We start from the raw sequence: 17,098 nt of genomic DNA, 5'->3' as shown, positions 1-17,098 counted from the left end.
CTTAGAACAGTAAAAGGTACTATAGAACTTGAAATGGCCAGTAGCCTGTGAAAGACAAAGTGATCCACAGAGGCATGACAACTAACCAGAAGAGGCAGAGGATTATTTGTGATCTTGATCATGTTCATAGGGATGATAGAGTTTCCTGACTAATTCAGGTATCGTCTAAAAATAAGAGCTCAATCATTCTGATTTAAAATGTACTAGGAGGGTGGGAGGATGATCCTGGATGGATTGCATACAGTACTTACTGCAGTACTTTCCTTAAATCAGACCTGAAATGTGGTTGCTTTGACCCTTGAATCCTCTTGTGGAGTAGAGGAAAAATATGAGCTCTGAAGTCTCCAGCTATCTCAGCATGGCAGAGGCTTGCAGTTCCTAAACCACATTGACCCTAGGATCTAAAGAAACAGCATTTTAACACAAGCAAAATGTTTTCCACTTTACTAAGCTCTGTTAAGCCCACTTTTTTGTGTTAGCCACATGACAATACTATGAAATGGGAAAATCAAAGTCACAGGACCAGTCAGAAGTACAACCAAGTTCTTTCAGTTCCTTAATACATACTGTCTCCCTCTTACCATGCTGCTGAGTTCTAGAAGAGGAGAAAACTATTTAATAGCCATTCCCACACTGGTGAAACTGATTGGCCCAACATACTCAGCCACTGGCTGAATCTGTGCCTTCTGCTTTTTGTCCACAGAGCCATGGGGGTGTTGATGTCCAAACGGCAGACCGTGGAGCAGGTACAGAAAGTTAGTCTGGCTGTGTCTGCCTTCAAGGATGGGCTGCGGGACAGGCCTTCCATCCGACGTACTGGTGAGCTAGCAGGGTCTCGCCGTGGCACTGTAGAAGGTTCTGTCCAGGAGGTGCAAGAGGAAAAAGAACCTGAAGCAGGCACCCCATTGGTCCAGGAAGAGAACAGTTTCCACCGTGCAGCCTGGGAACGGCTCCGAGATGGGCGTGGAGTGGAGCCTGAGGAGTTTGACAAAACCAGTCGATTCACTCCCCCTGCCTTCATCCGCCCCACCCGGAAGCTGGATGATGACAAGCCTCCAGATATCTGCTTGGAGCCTAGAGAGCCTGTAAGTGTCCAGGTTGGGCCAGATCCAACAGTGTTAGTCTTTTTGAGGATCAAGAAACAGTACAGGGAGACCTGGGCATGGTTGAAATGAGGCTCAAAACCAGAAAGATGGAGCTGAGCCCAGATTACGTTGGATTTGTCTTAGTGAAAGACTTGGGACAGTAGGTAGTGAGAATCTTCTACCAACTCTCCCATCCACAGGTTCTCAGTCATGGGTAGTAATAACCCTCCAGAATGCATTTGGAAATTTGGGAAGGGAAATTTGGGGAGGTCACAGTGCCTGGGAGTTCCTACTATGTTTGATGCCAAGAAAACCAATGATAAATTTCTTTCAGTGCCTGGGGAAAACACTTACAACAAATTGCTCTTCCTAAAATTCCCATTAGCATTTTTGTTCAGAAATATGGTCACAAAAGCCTGAGCAGCTAGAAGAGCCTCCTGTCACCTTAATGCTGGCTTCAGTTGGAACTGTTCCTCTAGGTTGCTTCAGAGATTCTCAGCCCTAGAGAGGTAGCTCTGTGCTTAGAAGCCATAGGATCTTGCTGCCTCCACCTTCACATCCCTGCCATATACCTGTTTACTCCCACCATCTTTCACATACCAGCTTACTCCTGCCATCTTTCCCAGGTTGTCAACGATGAAATGTGTGACATCTGTGAGGTCTGGACAGCTGAGAGCCTCTTCCCATGCAGGATCTGTACCAGGGTTTTCCATGATGGCTGCCTGCGCCGCATGGGCTACATCCAAGGAGACAGTTCAGCGGAAGTGATCGAGATGGCCCACACGGAAACAGGCTGGAGCTGCCACTACTGTGTGAGCTTGGACTACAGGGACAGTGGGCTGCAGAAAAGACAGAAGACTTGGCACTCTTTCTGGAGGGCCAGTGTTAGCACACTTGTTTCTAGGCAGTGACCTAAGGGGTTTTCTAAGTACTTACAAAGATCTTAGAGCTAGGATAGGATTGCTCAATTCTGTACTATTGATATTTGTGGTTAGACAATTCTTTGGTATGAGGATACATTGTAGGGTATTTAGCTGCGTCTCTAGCCTCATCTGCCAGTATCTCAAGTTGTGATAATCAGAAATGTGTCTAGACATTACTAGATATAGCTTGGATAGAGCAAAATCATCCCCAGTGGAGAGCCACAGAGCTGGCAGGAGCTGGTTAAAATGGTCCTGAGTAAGCAAAAGTAACTTTACTTAAAATTTTCCTGATTGTCTGTAGTTGTCATGTATTGGTACTCTAGTTGTCCTTTATTGAAAACCCAACCAGCCGTCTTTCAGTAGGAATACATTCTATCACTCCAATAGGAATAGATTTTACCATCCTATCATTCAGTCCTGGATCCCCTGACTCTTGGGCTGGGGCTATAACTCAGTGTGGCACACTGCTTGTCTGGTAAGCACAAGGTCCTGAGTTCAACATGTACCAAAAAAAAGTCTGCCTTCTGATTCTTAGAAGCATTTGTTCATCTCTGAAGTGATCACTATGTGACTTAAATGATAAAGCACTACTGTGTCCAAACTTTGCAAATTATTTATAAATGCCTTCCATCTTTTAATGAACCTAAGATTTTCATTGAAAGTAGATTCTTGTCTATCTCTTACCATACCTGAATAGATTCAAGTCTTTGCTTCTTGATATTTTGTCCTTCAGATTCATTATTCTCTGATTTCCAAATAAAAAGGATCTGATAATTGCCCTCTTTTCCCTACTGCCTAGAAAAAAGCAAAGCCATGTTCCCTTGTCTTTCTCTGTCTTGTCCTTAAAATGAAGTACAGAACAATTAAATTTTAGCTACTTAAACATCTTTCCCTTACTGTTTGTTACAGCAGAACCTGCTCTACAAACAGCCTTCCTAGTATCACCCCTCAGAATGCCAGCCTTTTCAACTCTGCTTGCTGCCCTTTCCTGCCAATGTGGGACTGGGTTGAAGGTGTCTCCTTTCTATCTCCCAGGAATGCACTGCTCCCTTCCCAGCTTCTGTCATGGTCTTATGGTCACTACTGCACTACTGCCACAGTCTACCAGGCTTTTTAACAAAGGCTTTTTCTAAGTTCACTCCCTTTTTTTCATCCCTTTCACACACAGGCTTCTTAAGAGAACCTCATTATCTCCTGTGGCTTCATAGCCACCTATAATCTGATGTCTGCATCTATCATTCTGCTGAATTGGCTTTTCCTAAGGTCACCAGTGATCTCCTAGTTGTTAAGTCCAATGATTCTCTCTAAAGTATGTTATTTGATTTTCTGAAGCACTTAGCAGTTTTTTACTTCCCATTTCTCTTAGGGTTTGAGTATTTTTGTGTGAATTACTACACAAAATACTAGAAACTAGAGAAAATACAAAATCACACCCACACTTGTATTATCATTTAGCCTGACATACATTATGCAGCTTTCTCTTTCTGTAGATATCCAGTACACTCTTCTCTACTGACATTCCTTAAGCCTCTCTGGCCATTCTTCCTCAGTGTTTTTAATCTTTTGTCTTAGTCGTAAATCCTGGTGCTTCTCAGGGTTCTGTTGTTCATAAGCTTCTCACTGTATACTCTCTTTGGATGGCTTCACCCTACAGCCACTATCTAAACATCAATGACTTCCACATCAGACTTAAATTTCCTGTCTCTGAGCCTTACCCATCTGATGTCTCAGTTACTTCATGCTCAGCTTGCCCCTAAATGAACTCATCTTTGTCTCTAAACCTATTCTTCGTCTACCCCTCATGTCTGTGGATTGTAATACCATCCCCTAGATCCAAGTCCCAGCTCATTTCTCACCCTCATCACTCACAGCCTGTAAGTCAGCCCTGTCTTCTCACTCTCTTCCTTTCCTAATGATGGAACCTAGGGCCTTCACACTGAGCTGTATCCCCAGGCCTTTTTATTTTTTAAGACAGTCTTGCTAAGTCACCAAGTTGCCCATGTGGGCTTTGAACTTGTTAGCCTCCTGCCTCAGTCTCCCAGTATGCTGGGATTACAATCGTGTGTCTCTGTTCTCACATCAGAATCAGCCTTTCTTTTGTCATCTGCATGGTGAAGCAGCCACCTAACTACTCTCCATTCCTGCAGATTTTGTCACTGTAATTCAGTTTTTCATAGCAGTCAAGTCTGACCAAGGTACTCTCCACTTAAAAGCCCATTGGTGCTTGCCCTTTACTCTCAGAATAAAGGTCTTTGTTGAAGAGCTCAATCAAGGACGTTTCCAGTGCTTCACAGACTACCTACCTCTTTTATCATTTCTCCCCATAATTTCTATACACATTCACACATGCTCTACACTCTAACCACACTAAATATCTCGCAGTGTTGCATACAAAACATTGTGATGCCAAGCATACACGAGGCTTTCAATAAGCTTATTTAAAGGATGTTTTGAGTTCTTTTTAAAGTGAATATTCATAAAATACCTGCTTGTGTTCTTGGCCAGTATTTTGATGAAAAGACTTGACCTATTAGAATCTTTGATAGAGACTGCATTAATACTATTGAAATAATTTACCAGTGCTTCTTTGGAATTAAAATGTCTATTATACCAAAAAAAAAAAAATCATTTGGCTTTTGGATGTCATCTCTTTCAAAACCATTCTGCAGTCATTTAGAACAGTATAATCCATTGGGAAAAGAACTAGAATTAATTTTTTATCTAAAATACTCTTGGGCATAGCCTAACAGAAGGAAGACACATAAAATGTATAAAGATGGAGCTGCTTTGGTTGCCGGAGAGAGACAGTCCTGCCCACTTACTACCTACTGTCTTATCCTCTACAGCAGCTTTCTAAGGCATTCCCAAGAATTTGTTCATTATCTCAGAGGATAATTTGAAAGCCAGTTGCACTTTGTTGTTTTATTTTGAGTTTTTTGCTGTTCAGGAGACTGAACCCAGGACCTTTGAACTGAACCACATCGCTAGGCCCTTTTTATAAAAACAGGGCTGTACTAAATTGCTCAGGCTGGGCTCATATTTTCAATCCTTTGCTTCAAACTCCCAGAATACTACATTACAGGAGTGCCACCACACCCTGAAAAAAAAACAAACAAACAGTATCTTAGTAAAAGGGACTCAGTTAGAGTCAGTATGTTTGGATTCTGGGGAAGATTTTGGACCAAAGTTGAAGACTTCTGAGCAAGTCCTCCACCCTTTCTGGGGCCTCAGTCTCCTGGCTCTGAGTTGCAGGCTAGGATCAGATGATCTTGGAATTGCCATCCAGCTGAAACATTATTTCCATCCCTGCTGACCCAAGGCTCTCCTTTTTCTTACTAGCCTGTATGGCCATGATTCATCTTTTCTTTTTCTTTTTTTTTTTCAGGACAACCTCAACTTGCTGCTTACTGAGGAGGAAATGTACAGTCTCACAGAGACCTTTCAGCGGTGTAAGGTCATCCCTGGTAAGGCTAAATGGTACTGCCGAGAGGGAGAAGGGAAGGATTAACTATGAAAGGAATAAATCTGGGATTTAGGGTCTAGGGGGTAAATGGGAGCTTACTCCTGAGTTGTTGGCCAAAGGGGCACCCACCTAACCTCCATCATAGCCTGGAGGGTGGTGCACCAAATGTGCCCTGGGGTGAGCAGTTGTGTCCAAGGTGAAGAAAAATGGACATGGCCAGCAAGGCGTGCCTCCCGTAGATTGCTCCCTGACACTGGAGGACTTCGTGCGCTACCGCCACCAAGCAGCAAAGCGAGGAGACAGTAACAGAGCATTGAGTGATGAGCAAGAGGAACAGGCAGCTCGCCAGTTTGCAGCCCTAGACCCTGACCACCAAGGCCATGTAGAGTGGCCTGACTTCTTGTCCCATGAGTCCCTCCTCCTTCTGCAGCAGTTACGTCCTCAGGTGAGAGGCCACTGGGGTAAGTGTCCATGGCAAAGGGAGAAAGAGGCCCAAGAAGCATGCTGGGCAATTTGGGGAACAGGAAATAGTGTCTGAGAAGAAGCCAGTTATCAGGAATGGGTGAAGGTTCCATGTGGTGACAGCTGGTCAGTGACAAAACTAGCTGCCCACAGATGGCTGGTTTACACTGGACTGCCCTGAAGACAGTGCTATCAGAAAAGCTCTGGCAACTTCTAAGAGTGGTTGCAAAGATTACATCATACAAGTAAGGTTCTCTATGACTTGACATTTTATAAGCTATCTTTACCTCAAAGATTTTAACTTATCTCTTCTTCCTCAGAACTCTCTGTTGAGGCTTTTGACAGTCAAGGAGCGGGAACGAGCCCGAACTACCTTCCTGGCACGGGGCAGTGGGAACACCATCAGTGAAACAGAGTGTCGCCATGCTCAACACTCTTGGTTCTGCAAACACCTCCCAGAGGCTCCTTCCTGCAGTGTCAGGTTTGCTTCTTACTAGTCCAGCCTCCTTTCTCCTTTTTCCATGGTCCTTGGTGCAAAAGGAACCTCCCTGGTTCTGCCAACAGCCAGGAAAGGATCCTCCTGTGCATGAGGCAGAAGATATTGATTCCTTTGGCCAGACATGAGATGGCCTCTATTCTAAACCCTGTGTTTCCCCATGTCAGATAAGTCCAGGCAGTCATATCCAAAGCCATGGGTACACCATAGTGTGAGAGAGACCAGGACTTTCATATCCTACTCCTAACCACGTGGTCTTCTGTCTAGCAGCATCAGCCATGTAGGTCCTATAGCAGACAGCAGCCCAGCCAGCAGCAGCAACAAGAGTCAAGATAAGGCCCTGCTGCCTCCAGAGCAGGAGTCCAGGTAAGTGTACTCTCTTCTTAGGTGTCTATACTCTCTGCCCCCCTAAATCACATATAAGTAGGGATGAGTGTCAACCCACTGCCATCCCCAAAACAGCAAATGCCCACTTCAGAAAGCAGACTCCAAGTATACACCTCTACAGCCTTCTGATCTGCTATCTTGGTAATACAGCCAGCTACAATCATAACAGACGTAAACTGAGGCTTCCCTGAGTTGTTTTTGTTTTGTTTTGTTTTTATTTTCTTCCCTGAGTTTTGTCTAGCCCAAGAGATGCTGCCACTGGGATCAGATCTCATACGCCTTTAGGCTCTGCACTCAGCAACACGAATCTGTTCTTTACTTCTACTGCAGATCTGTGGACTGGCCTACCTTCCTGCAAGAGAATGTCATCTACATCTTGGCTGCTCGCCCCAACAGTGCAGCCATTCACCTGAAGCCCCCAGGATAGTGTGGAACAGAGAATCTTGGTTCAAGGACAGTGGCATCCTTTCCCTCCTTTCCTTTCTGCCTTTCCTCCACCAACCTCTGACACTGAGACTTATGGGGATGGGGCACTGCCAGTATCTTAATTTGTCATTAAGCATTATGGCACTGAAATCACCATTCTCCCCACAGCAGAGGCAGTAAGTGCACTGCCACAAGGAGAAGCCCTGAGAGCTGTGGCAGGGTCCCCTCCTAGACTAGCTCCTGCTCTCACATCAGAGGCCAAACTTGCCACCACAGTGCACATATGTGCATGTGCGCACACACGCCTAGCTCTCTATGCCCTTTAGAGGCCTGGTTCTTTTCAGTCAAAAAGATCCTTTTGTGAAGAAAAAAAGAAAAGAGGCATAGACAAGATGGTCTCTTCTCAACTCTTCTATTGCCCAGTTCTGATTTCCAGTAGACAACACACTGATGATTGATTCTTAAAAGGGAGGTATATATGACTTACATTCCCTACTGCAAATGCTCAGAGGCCCTTTCTGCCCACACTGAAAGCCTTTTCAGTGGTGAGCTGCTGTTATCCTGGGTATCTGCTATGTTCCTCAGGTGTGTGGGGATGGAAAAATAGTCAAAAATCACCACTGCAATTTATTTATTCCTCACCCATTATTTATTTAAAATTTTATTCCCTATAACAGAAAAAGAAGCTAGCTTATGAAATGTTGACCAACAAAGGGAAAGGCAACCTGTGCCAGAGACCCAGAATTCTAGGAACCTCTCAGCCAAGACCACAAGTCTTCAGTAAAGTAGTCACAATCCAGGGTGAATCTTCCTGGTCCCTGTTTTTTGGATGGTTGCTCATGACCCAAAGCCCAAACAACCTGAATGGAACAAATATGTTGGCAGGAGTTCCAGCCCTCTGTGCTAGACTACCAAGTCAACTACCACAGAGACTATTGAGGACAAGCTCTGTATGGAAGAAGAGAGGAGAGGACTTACATTTTTCCATCATTCCAGATCAACCACAAAACTAGGAAAGCACACCATTGTGTGGAGAATGAATCCTGCTTCCATAGCTCAAGATAGAGCACCTCTGTAAAGCTCTGAGAAAGGATTGCTTTCAGCCATAATGACAATAAGAGTACGAGACAACAGAGCTTATGAAGATCTGCATCTCAGCTCCCTCAAGCACAGGAGGTCCGAGTAAAGCCTTATAAAAGAACATTTCCCCTTCCCTCATCACTATGTGGCCTCAATTGCTGCTGCTTGTTGTTCACCATGTGTCCTTCCTCTCCATGCTAGGGCTTGGGGCAGACATGGGAGGACTATGGGGGCAAGCAAGGTACCACAGTGCCAAGCTTGGCCTGCGAGGACCCCCTTTCCAAGTTGTCATCGAGTTTGCAAGTAAGTATGTTATGAGTTAGCCCTAGCCCAGAGTCCAGGTTCTATATCTCTGTTTCCAGCTGCATGACTTGAGTACAAGCAGATATGATTACCAAGATTTATTCAAGAGGGAACTGAGCATAGTCACATAGAAGCTAATCTATCTCCTTCATTTGAGGTCTTGTACTTACAGAAGAAGAGTGCCTCTCAGAGAACAGTGAAGAGCTCCAACTAGGGGCTTCTTAACCGCCCTGTATAGTCTTTCTGTAAGAGTGGCATAGAGCAGGATGATCAGCTGCTCGGGATAAATTATTTAGGGCCAAAATGAAACAGGAGGCAATTGTAGGTTCATATGTATGATCCTGAACATTTCAAAACCCACAGCTTCTCTTTAGCCATATTCGCAGGACTGATGTATAGTCTAGTTTTTGAAAAAGAGGAAGAAATAAAGAAAACACAGTCTTGAGCCTAAGGACTGCATCTGAAGCAGCCAGGCCTGAGATTTTGCACAGAGAAGATTAAAACACATTAAACACAAGAGTTCTTCTTGGTTCCTATCCTGCCAAGTCATTAGTAGCTGTGGGCTGCTGGGTCTCAAAGACAAGAGTTTTTGAGTAAAGACAAGATCTAAGTTTTGAGAGCTGAACAGCTTTTTTTCTCCTGCTTCTTCAGTCACAAGGACTTGAAGGCCATCTTCTTGACCCTTAATCTTTCACAGATCAAGGCAATGTCTACCACTCTGGAAGTGCTGCTTCTAGCTCTCTATGGGTGAGTGATGAGAGTCCATCAGCCAGATCAGGCTGGCTGTTTCCCAGGGTCTGCAGAACAGTCTAAGATTCTTCCACAATGGGAACAGGCCCATTTAGGATCACTTTTCCCTATCTGAGGGCAGCAAGCTTCCTTGGTGGGGCCTCAGCTAACAAGGGCCCAGGGGATACTGTCCCTAGCAAATAATAAGAGTTCCAAGTCCACAGTAGTCCTAAAAAGCAGAAAAACACAAGGAGTCAGCCAGCCTCTTCTACGTAAGCATTTAGCTTTTTATCAAAGGGAGGATCTACTGCTCCCCAGTCCAGAGTTGCAAAGCCCCCAACCCAAACTACAGTGTCCTAATCCCTAAAGCTGTACTACCATATGTATAGTGATACCCAAACTTTCAACCCAGTGAGGCCCATTCCCTTTTCAAGCTTTTCCATCATTGTGACTGAAATTCTACCAAGTACAAAAATTAATGTCTGTCTGCCTTATTAATAAGGGTATGAAAGTATTTCAATGTTTTGTACTCTTGGCTACAGAAAATTGAGATCAGTGCTTTTTTTGAGATCCCAGACAGGAGAGGCTTGGGTTGTGTATGCTCCTCTGAAGGACCACTAACTCTAAGACTGTTTTCACCCTGAAGTCCTCCATGCTCAGATTTAAATAAAGGGCATCTAAATGACAATGTGGGGCTGCAGGGATAGATGGTCATTGAAGGAGTGGCTGTGGCCACACAATCTCCCCAGGTTTGCACCTGAGGGAGCTCTTTATTTTATTTTATTTTATTTTATTTTATTTTATTTTATTGAGAAATATCAATGAGACAATTTCAAAGCTAATTAATAGGACATTTTTCAATAATTAATACATTGTACATTGTTATCTTCTTAGTGGTAGGGACCTCTTCTTGACAGGACATTTGAGCAGTGACCCCTGTGGTATCCCAGGGAAGGTGTTTCCTCATTCCTGGTTACTGATTCAGTTCTCAAGTGCTGTTCCTTTGAGGAGAGATGCAGCAGAAGCCATGAATATGTTGCCTCTTCCTACAACCCAGACAATAGACAGAGGGCAAACACCCACCTTTCTGGCCCTGGTGCACTCTATGGAATGTAACCTGAACCTTGTCTAAGTGGCCAGGGCTTGAGGTTTCCCCATCTCTATCACCAGTATGAAAAGCACATAGACTGCCTGAGAAGAGGGCACCTTGCCAGGCAGTGAGCTCCAGGGCTGTGCCCATGCCTCTTAGCCCAAAGCACAACTTCAACCATTGCAAGCACCAAGGACTTAGAACAATGGTGCCAGGAAGTTCAAAAGCTAAAAAGAAGCTCAGCAAAACAACTAGGCCATAAATGACACCCCAGAGCCAAAAGTAACCTCTAGAGAAGCATGTCCCCTTCAAACCTGCAGAGTAAAGGCAGATACACAGTATGAAGTCATGTGTTGCTTAACAATGAGCATACATTCTGTGAACTGTATCTTAAGTGATTTTTTTGTAATATGAGTATCATAATGTGTATTTATATAAAACATGACTAGGTTATTTAATCTTATGGGGCCATTGTTAGTTGGAACATCATCATTATGCAGTGCATGACTCTCCTGTACTTGGCACTTAAAGGTTGATCAACCTTGATACTAGAACTTCAGGACATCCTTGAAGCATCTGTAACCTTCATCCCTATATATCCTTCCTATTTACAGGGCAACATAATTGCTACTTTCTCCTTGCCACTTAGTCTGAATTTGCTAAGATATCTCTGGGCCCCTGGCTGCAACCCAGACAACAGAGATCTTGAGTGGGCACTTTGAGTGCATCACGCCTGTTTCCAACAGCTCAACCCTGGAGTGGAGTGGGGCTGGGCATTTTCCCTGCTGTTGCTTTCCTGCTGTCCCTATTTTTGGCAGCCTTGAAAAGAAAAATGAATAGGTCACAGAATTTCCATTAGATGCAACCAGCACTTTAAAAAAGCTGCCTCCCTCTAGGCTGCCTGCCCCAGACACACAGAGGGTCTGGTCTCATCTGGGCTCAAAAGGAGCCGAATCACATTCCAATTTGCATAGCACTGGGTTGGCCTTTCTCTATCCATGGTGAGCAAAAGCCATTCCTCCAGCTGTTAAGGAATGGTCATGATCTGTCTCCCAAACACAGAAGGGGAGCTCTTGAGTGACAGTGGAGGATCCAACACCCTCAAATCCCTCATGCCCCTTCCATATACTTTTCAGCAGAAGCTAACTTGACAGTAAACTGAGGAGAGCATCCCCAAGCCCTGTCTTCTTGTCTACAGCTGCATGTTCCTCCCATTTCCTCAGCCTACATGACACTCCAAGATGAGCTCCCAGAGCACAGCAGAAACCATAATAAAGAGTGTGACACCTCTTCAGCTTTCTGCTTCCTTTTGTTTGGGGAAATTACCATTTATCTGTAACTTCCCATTGTTGGCCAGTTCTGGGCCTGAGGATGAGTGAGATAGGAGCCACAGTAGCCTCCAAGAGGAACATGATATCCAGTGGCTCTGTAGAGCTTCCTGGCCCTGACCTTCCCAAGAGTCAAGTGATGGGTGGGAGTCAGGGCACCAGATAGAAGTTACAAAGATCTGCACAGACAGGAAATGGGGAGGGGCTAAAGGGGAGAAGCATAGCTTTTTGAAATTAAGAGGAAATAAGGTCTCCCAACCTATCTGCTATATATTGTCCCTCTCCTCACCAAGGGCCAATTTCAGAGACTTCTCTTAGTTCTAGCCAAGCTACAAAATGGGGAAGAAGGGCTGGTAAGATGGCTCGGTGGTCTAAAGCACCTACTTAGAACAAAATGGGGAAGAAAATTGGCTGTTCTGATCTCTGGGATCTCCCTAGTTGGGGAGGTTCCTCCCATTTTACCACTTTTAATGTGAGAAGATAGAGTAGAGGAAACTCAAGTATAGAGAGGAACGAGGTCTCTGTAGCCCCCATTCATCCCTTTACCTGGTAAGAGCAGCCAGTTCCCACGTGCGAAGAATCTCTTCTATAAATGCGATTCTGGACTACCTCCAAAATCACAAGGGTCTCACATACACGTACCTGTTAACATAGTTGGCCACTTCTATGTACTGGAAAGTCCCAAGTGGTTCACATAAAGTAAGCGTCAAAAAAATCTTATAAAGAGTCTGGGGCTGGGGCTCAGCAACATGTCACCTAGCATGTACAAACAAGCTCCTGAGTTTGATCCTTAGCACCACAAAAAGCAGAGATTTGTACTGCAGATGGGGCACTCAGTCCCCTCTTTTCTATCCCTGGAAATAGACCTAATCAGGCTTCCAAGCCTATAGCCACATCAGAGATTTACCACATGTACAACTCTACTCATTCACTGTACTACCTTGTCTCACCCAAGTTTTTCCATAGGGGTGGGAGATCCATTAGATCCAGAGGAGCTTAGTGGCATCATACTGTCATCTCCTTTGTCTCCAGGAAATCTGAGCATCAAGGCAGAAAAAGGGGCATAAAAGCTGAGTCTCTGTGGAGCAGATCAAGTTTATGCCAACCCCAGTCCAGCAGTCCTGTCCGGCACCTTATTCCCTCCTACGAATGTGCATCCCACCAACTGTCATGTACAGTTGTCGTGTACTATGGTTGGTCAGAGCCTCACCTTCACACAAACCTCCACCCACCTGTCCTGCTCTGACTTCCTCTGAATCTGAAGAATCTCATTTCCCAAAAAGAAATAGTGGCTGCTAAATTTGCTAAACATGGAGCAGTGCTGTCTCTTCCACCATTTCCAACTATTGGTTAAAGTTTGACCTTTTGAATTTGTTTTGTTGTTTTTTATCTGTAAAAATCTGAAAAACTGCCCCTGTCCTATCTGCCTTCTGAGCTGGTAGTTGATTAAGGACGGAATGAGACTGGTAGGAGCAAAGAGCTACACCAGGTATGGTGTCAGGCCTGTAACCCCAGCACTCAGGCTGAGACAAGAGGGTTGCTGCTAGTCTGAGGCTAGCCTGTGTTACATACTGAGTTCAAGGCCAGCCAGAACAACATAGCAAGACCCTGTCTCAAAAAAAAGAAAAAAGAAAAAAGCAGACAGCTCAGTACACTGCAAGGTACTGAGTGAGGAGCAAGGATTTCTGCTCCATCTGAAACTGTGTATTCCACTGTCCCACAATATTCACCAGAGGTGGGGGTACTGCCAGTGGTCTCTGTCCACAGTGCTGAAGTCACAGCCAAGCCAGCAGGTTGGAGTCTTTGTCCCACCTTTAAGTAAACATCAAGTGCAGAAATTTTCAAACTTAGAGATTGCCATCAAATTCAAAAGTTATCAAAATATTTTTTGTTTATTTCATGTATCTTTGGTTTTTCAAAATCCATAACAGATGCAGATGGGCAAAAGGTGATTTAGTAGTTCAGGAAAAAAAAAGCATGAAGTCTTAACTTGCTGTGAATGAACTGCATGAGGTAACCACCAAAAACTGAATTGATACAATCTGAGGCTATGTGGAAAGAAGTTCAGAGTCAGAGAAGGGAGGCAGGCTGGCTCATTCATACACTGCAAAAGCACTCCTGGAAGATGTTAATCAGAGCCAGACACCACAAACTGAAACCTGTAAAGAAGAATGTGGTCCTAGTAGCTGGGATCAAGGCAGAGGAGCACCCTATGAAAGGATGCATCCTGGAGAAGGACAGATACAAGGACTGCAGAGTGCAGGCATGTGGCCCATGGGGCTGATGAGGTTGAGGTGGTCTCCAGGAGAGCTAAGACAAAAGGTGTACAATATGGAAGGGTATGTTTCTCCCCAACAGGATCAAAGGACAGTTGTATACAAAGGATGGCAGTGAATCTGTATAAATATATGACAGAAACGTTGTGCTCAGAGGAAAATACTTTACTGGGTTCTAAGTCCTCTTGAATCTTAAAATGCTAGTCAATACATGCCTTCTGGCACATGCCAAACCTGAACCCTGGATGAACTGGAAGAAGTCTGATAACTATAAGGACTACATCACCCTAATGTTTTGGCATCAAAAACCCGGGAACTTCACTTTCTTTAAATCACAGAAGAGCTCTGGAAGCTTTGTTCTGGAACCTGATGCTGCATGCCCTCTGCTGGTCTAGCACTGCCATCTCACCCCAAAGCAAGAAATAACCCCTTTAAGCCCGTATAGAACTGATTGTGTAGATTCAGAACATGCACAGAGACACTGGTACCAGGGAGTTAGATACAGACCAGTACCCACTGTACAGGATCATAACTGAATCTGAGTGAGTTCCAAGTGTCTGGTAACAAAATTAGGGTTTGGTCATGTGTAAGAGAAGAGCTTAGGCTGTGGATGGATTTGGGGAGCTGTCTTATTCAGGACTTCAGTGTAACCAAAGTCAGTGCCTCAGATTGATGCTGAAGTTGGAACTTGATGTAAGATCAAAGCCTAGGGCCAAGTGTCTGAAGGAAGTATAAATCAGGTGAAATGCTAAGAGTAACCACAGAAAGGAATTGGTAGGCATCCAAGTTAATAGATTCTCATAGAATCCAAGTAACGAGCACCTAATCACTGGAGAATTCATGCAGGGATATTGCCCAGGACTGAGGTATGAAGGATGGGAGACAGAATTAGAGGTCCCTTTTCAGAAAGTATATCCAAGTATCATAGTTTCAACTTCCTGTTAAAGACCCCTACCTTGTGTTACCACATAGATACAATTTAGGGATGGGAGAGGCCCAAGGTCCAGTCCTGTTGCTGAAGAACTGACAGCTGTGGGGGTAGTCTCTGCTCCCCCCAGGATTCTCTATTTCTACTGGCAACTGGGCCTGGCAGCCTCCCACACCCAGTTCTTAGCAACCATGGGAGCCCCTGGCAACTGCTGCCATGGTGACAAGACAGAAAACTGAGAACAGGAGGGGGACAGCACTTCCTCTGGTGGCTTTGAGATGTGTGCAAGTTAGGATGCTACCCCTCCCATACACAGTCTAGGAGGGAACATGTGCTCTTGTCTAAACACCTCCTCACTGGCAACCACCCATGCCCCTGCCCACAAGTTCCGGTTCCCTCAGGGTGAGGAAATGAGGGACACCTAGGGTTATGACGTCTCTGTGGGGAGGGAGGGTAAGAGGGGGTGTTTGGGGCTGGCATGATCACAGATCTCTGCATTCACTGGCAGACATGGTATCAGTGTCTCAACAGCCACATACATCATCCACATTGTGTTATGCAGACACATGCTTACACATTTAATCACATCTGTACACTGACACAAAATCATGTACTTATAATGAGTAACCAAACAAGCATACTACTACACAGTCAATTATACAGATACATTCTCAGTCACAAATTGAACTGCAAATACAACAATGCTAATAAGTCCCAATCCCAGATACAAAAAATTATAGATGCATTCACACACCCAGATATCTGTGAACACAATGTAATAGTTAATTTAGTTGAGCTTTAACTGTGTGCCAAGCTCAGAATTAATCACATTCCATGTGTTACCTTAATTAACCCTCCCAAAAGCCCTGTAAGGTACTGCTTTGGCCTCTGCATTTATCATTTATAAAAGACAAAATGAGACACAAGGATGGCATGTAGCCTCATAGTGTTGCCAGTCTGACTCTCTTCTCATAGTCTGTACCATACTGTGTGCCCTGGTTCCTAGACACACACCCACTGCCAGAACAGCGAGACAGCAGGCAGCAGCTGTGGTTCAGAAACACAAGTCTGAGCCACCAGCACCTTGAGGGCACAACCCTGCCTATCTGTGGGCTCAAGCCTACACTGTGGCATTAGCAGGGACCAGGTAAGAGTTGGTGACTAAACCCTGCCTCCATGTTGGCACAGGCAAGGCTGGGGGAGGCAAGAGACAGAAGTGGAAAAGGAAGAGGCAGAGCCACCCACAACCCGGGCCCCCACGACTCATGGAGCAGGGGAGTGAGAATCCCTAGATCTGATCAGCCAGCACCAGTCCTAGGCTCCCTCATGCCACCCTACCCATGTCCACATCACTCTCTATCCCTTCCCCTCCTCTTTCTTCCTCAACCCATCAGCTCTGTCCCTGCAGTTTTCTGTTCATGCCATCTTCCTTTTGTACTATTCCCCATCCCATCCCCTCTTCACCCCTTCGTTTTCTCCCCTCTCTTTCCTGCTCACCTTCTCCCCTCCTCCATTTCTCCCTTATCCCCCATATGGATCAAGGCATCCCCACCTTCCCTCTAACTGCATTTCTCCATCCTCTTCTCACCCTAATTCCTTTTCTGATTTTAAACTCACACTCCTTTATCCAGTGGTGAGAGTGCCCTATGGAGAGCACCCGAAACAAAGCAGCTAATGAAGAATACACAGAAATACCCAGGGCTCCCGGGCCTCTCTCCTGCTCTATTCTGTGGCTTAGGTATTCCAAGCTTCAGTTTCCAGTTTGCATGGCCTCACAGGTGTCTAAACTCTGTCTCTAAGAAACAGCAAAGGAAAAGGTGGGAATTTCTTATAGGTCCTTCCTTTGTCACAGAACTCCCTCTCCCTCTTCACCCCCAGATTACCCCCTCCCCACCCCCGCTCCCTGGAGCACAGATGGGCCTGGGAGACAGTAACGTGGGCGCCAGGCTCAGTGTCTGCTGGTGCGGCGGCTTCCGCTGGCGACCGCCTCCGCAGCCCCGCCTGCTCTGAGCATCGGGGACACTGGGGCTGAGATTTAATTATTTAAGGGGGGGGGGACTGAGATGAGAGAGTCTGAGGGTGTTTAGAAAGGAGAGCATGCGGAGATGTGATGAAAGTTTAA

At 45.2% G+C, this 17,098-nt stretch overlaps 1 protein-coding gene across 3 annotated transcripts; it reads left to right on the top strand.

The window, feature by feature from the left end:
• Positions 1–702: 702 nt before the first annotated feature.
• On the top strand, positions 703–7,376 carry Phf24 (PHD finger protein 24). Of its 3 annotated transcripts, XM_023716141.1 has the most exons (8): positions 708–755; positions 867–1,085; positions 1,712–1,897; positions 5,394–5,472; positions 5,711–5,916; positions 6,254–6,414; positions 6,700–6,795; positions 7,147–7,376. In XM_023716141.1, exons 1-8 carry the CDS (start codon positions 708–710, stop codon positions 7,241–7,243), a joined length of 1,092 nt encoding a protein of 363 aa, XP_023571909.1. In that variant the 3' UTR covers positions 7,244–7,376. The 3 variants fall into 3 exon arrangements, with proteins under 3 accessions (XP_004631946.1, XP_023571909.1, XP_023571908.1); XM_004631889.2 differs by having other exon boundaries at positions 703–1,085; XM_023716140.1 differs by having other exon boundaries at positions 708–1,085; positions 6,697–6,795.
• The last annotated feature ends 9,722 nt before the right edge of the window (positions 7,377–17,098 follow it).

Source organism: Octodon degus, unplaced genomic scaffold (assembly GCF_000260255.1).
Source record: "Octodon degus isolate 3935 unplaced genomic scaffold, OctDeg1.0 scaffold00045, whole genome shotgun sequence".
Classification (NCBI taxonomy): Eukaryota; Metazoa; Chordata; class Mammalia; order Rodentia; family Octodontidae; genus Octodon; species Octodon degus.
The sequence above is the reverse complement of the archived record's forward strand: the minus strand, read 5'-3'. Positions and strand labels throughout refer to the sequence as shown.

What these genes read in the sequence shown, in the direction of transcription:
- Phf24 (XM_023716140.1), top strand. Translation starts at nt 708, where the DNA reads ATGGGGGTGTTGATGTCCAAACGGCAGACCGTGGAGCAGGTACAGAAA. An exon ending in GCTTGGAGCCTAGAGAGCCT is followed by an intron (nt 1,086 to 1,711) that starts GTAAGTGTCCAG and finishes CATCTTTCCCAG; the next exon opens with GTTGTCAACGATGAAATGTG. An exon ending in CCTCCAGAGCAGGAGTCCAG is followed by an intron (nt 6,796 to 7,146) that starts GTAAGTGTACTC and finishes CTTCTACTGCAG; the next exon opens with ATCTGTGGACTGGCCTACCT.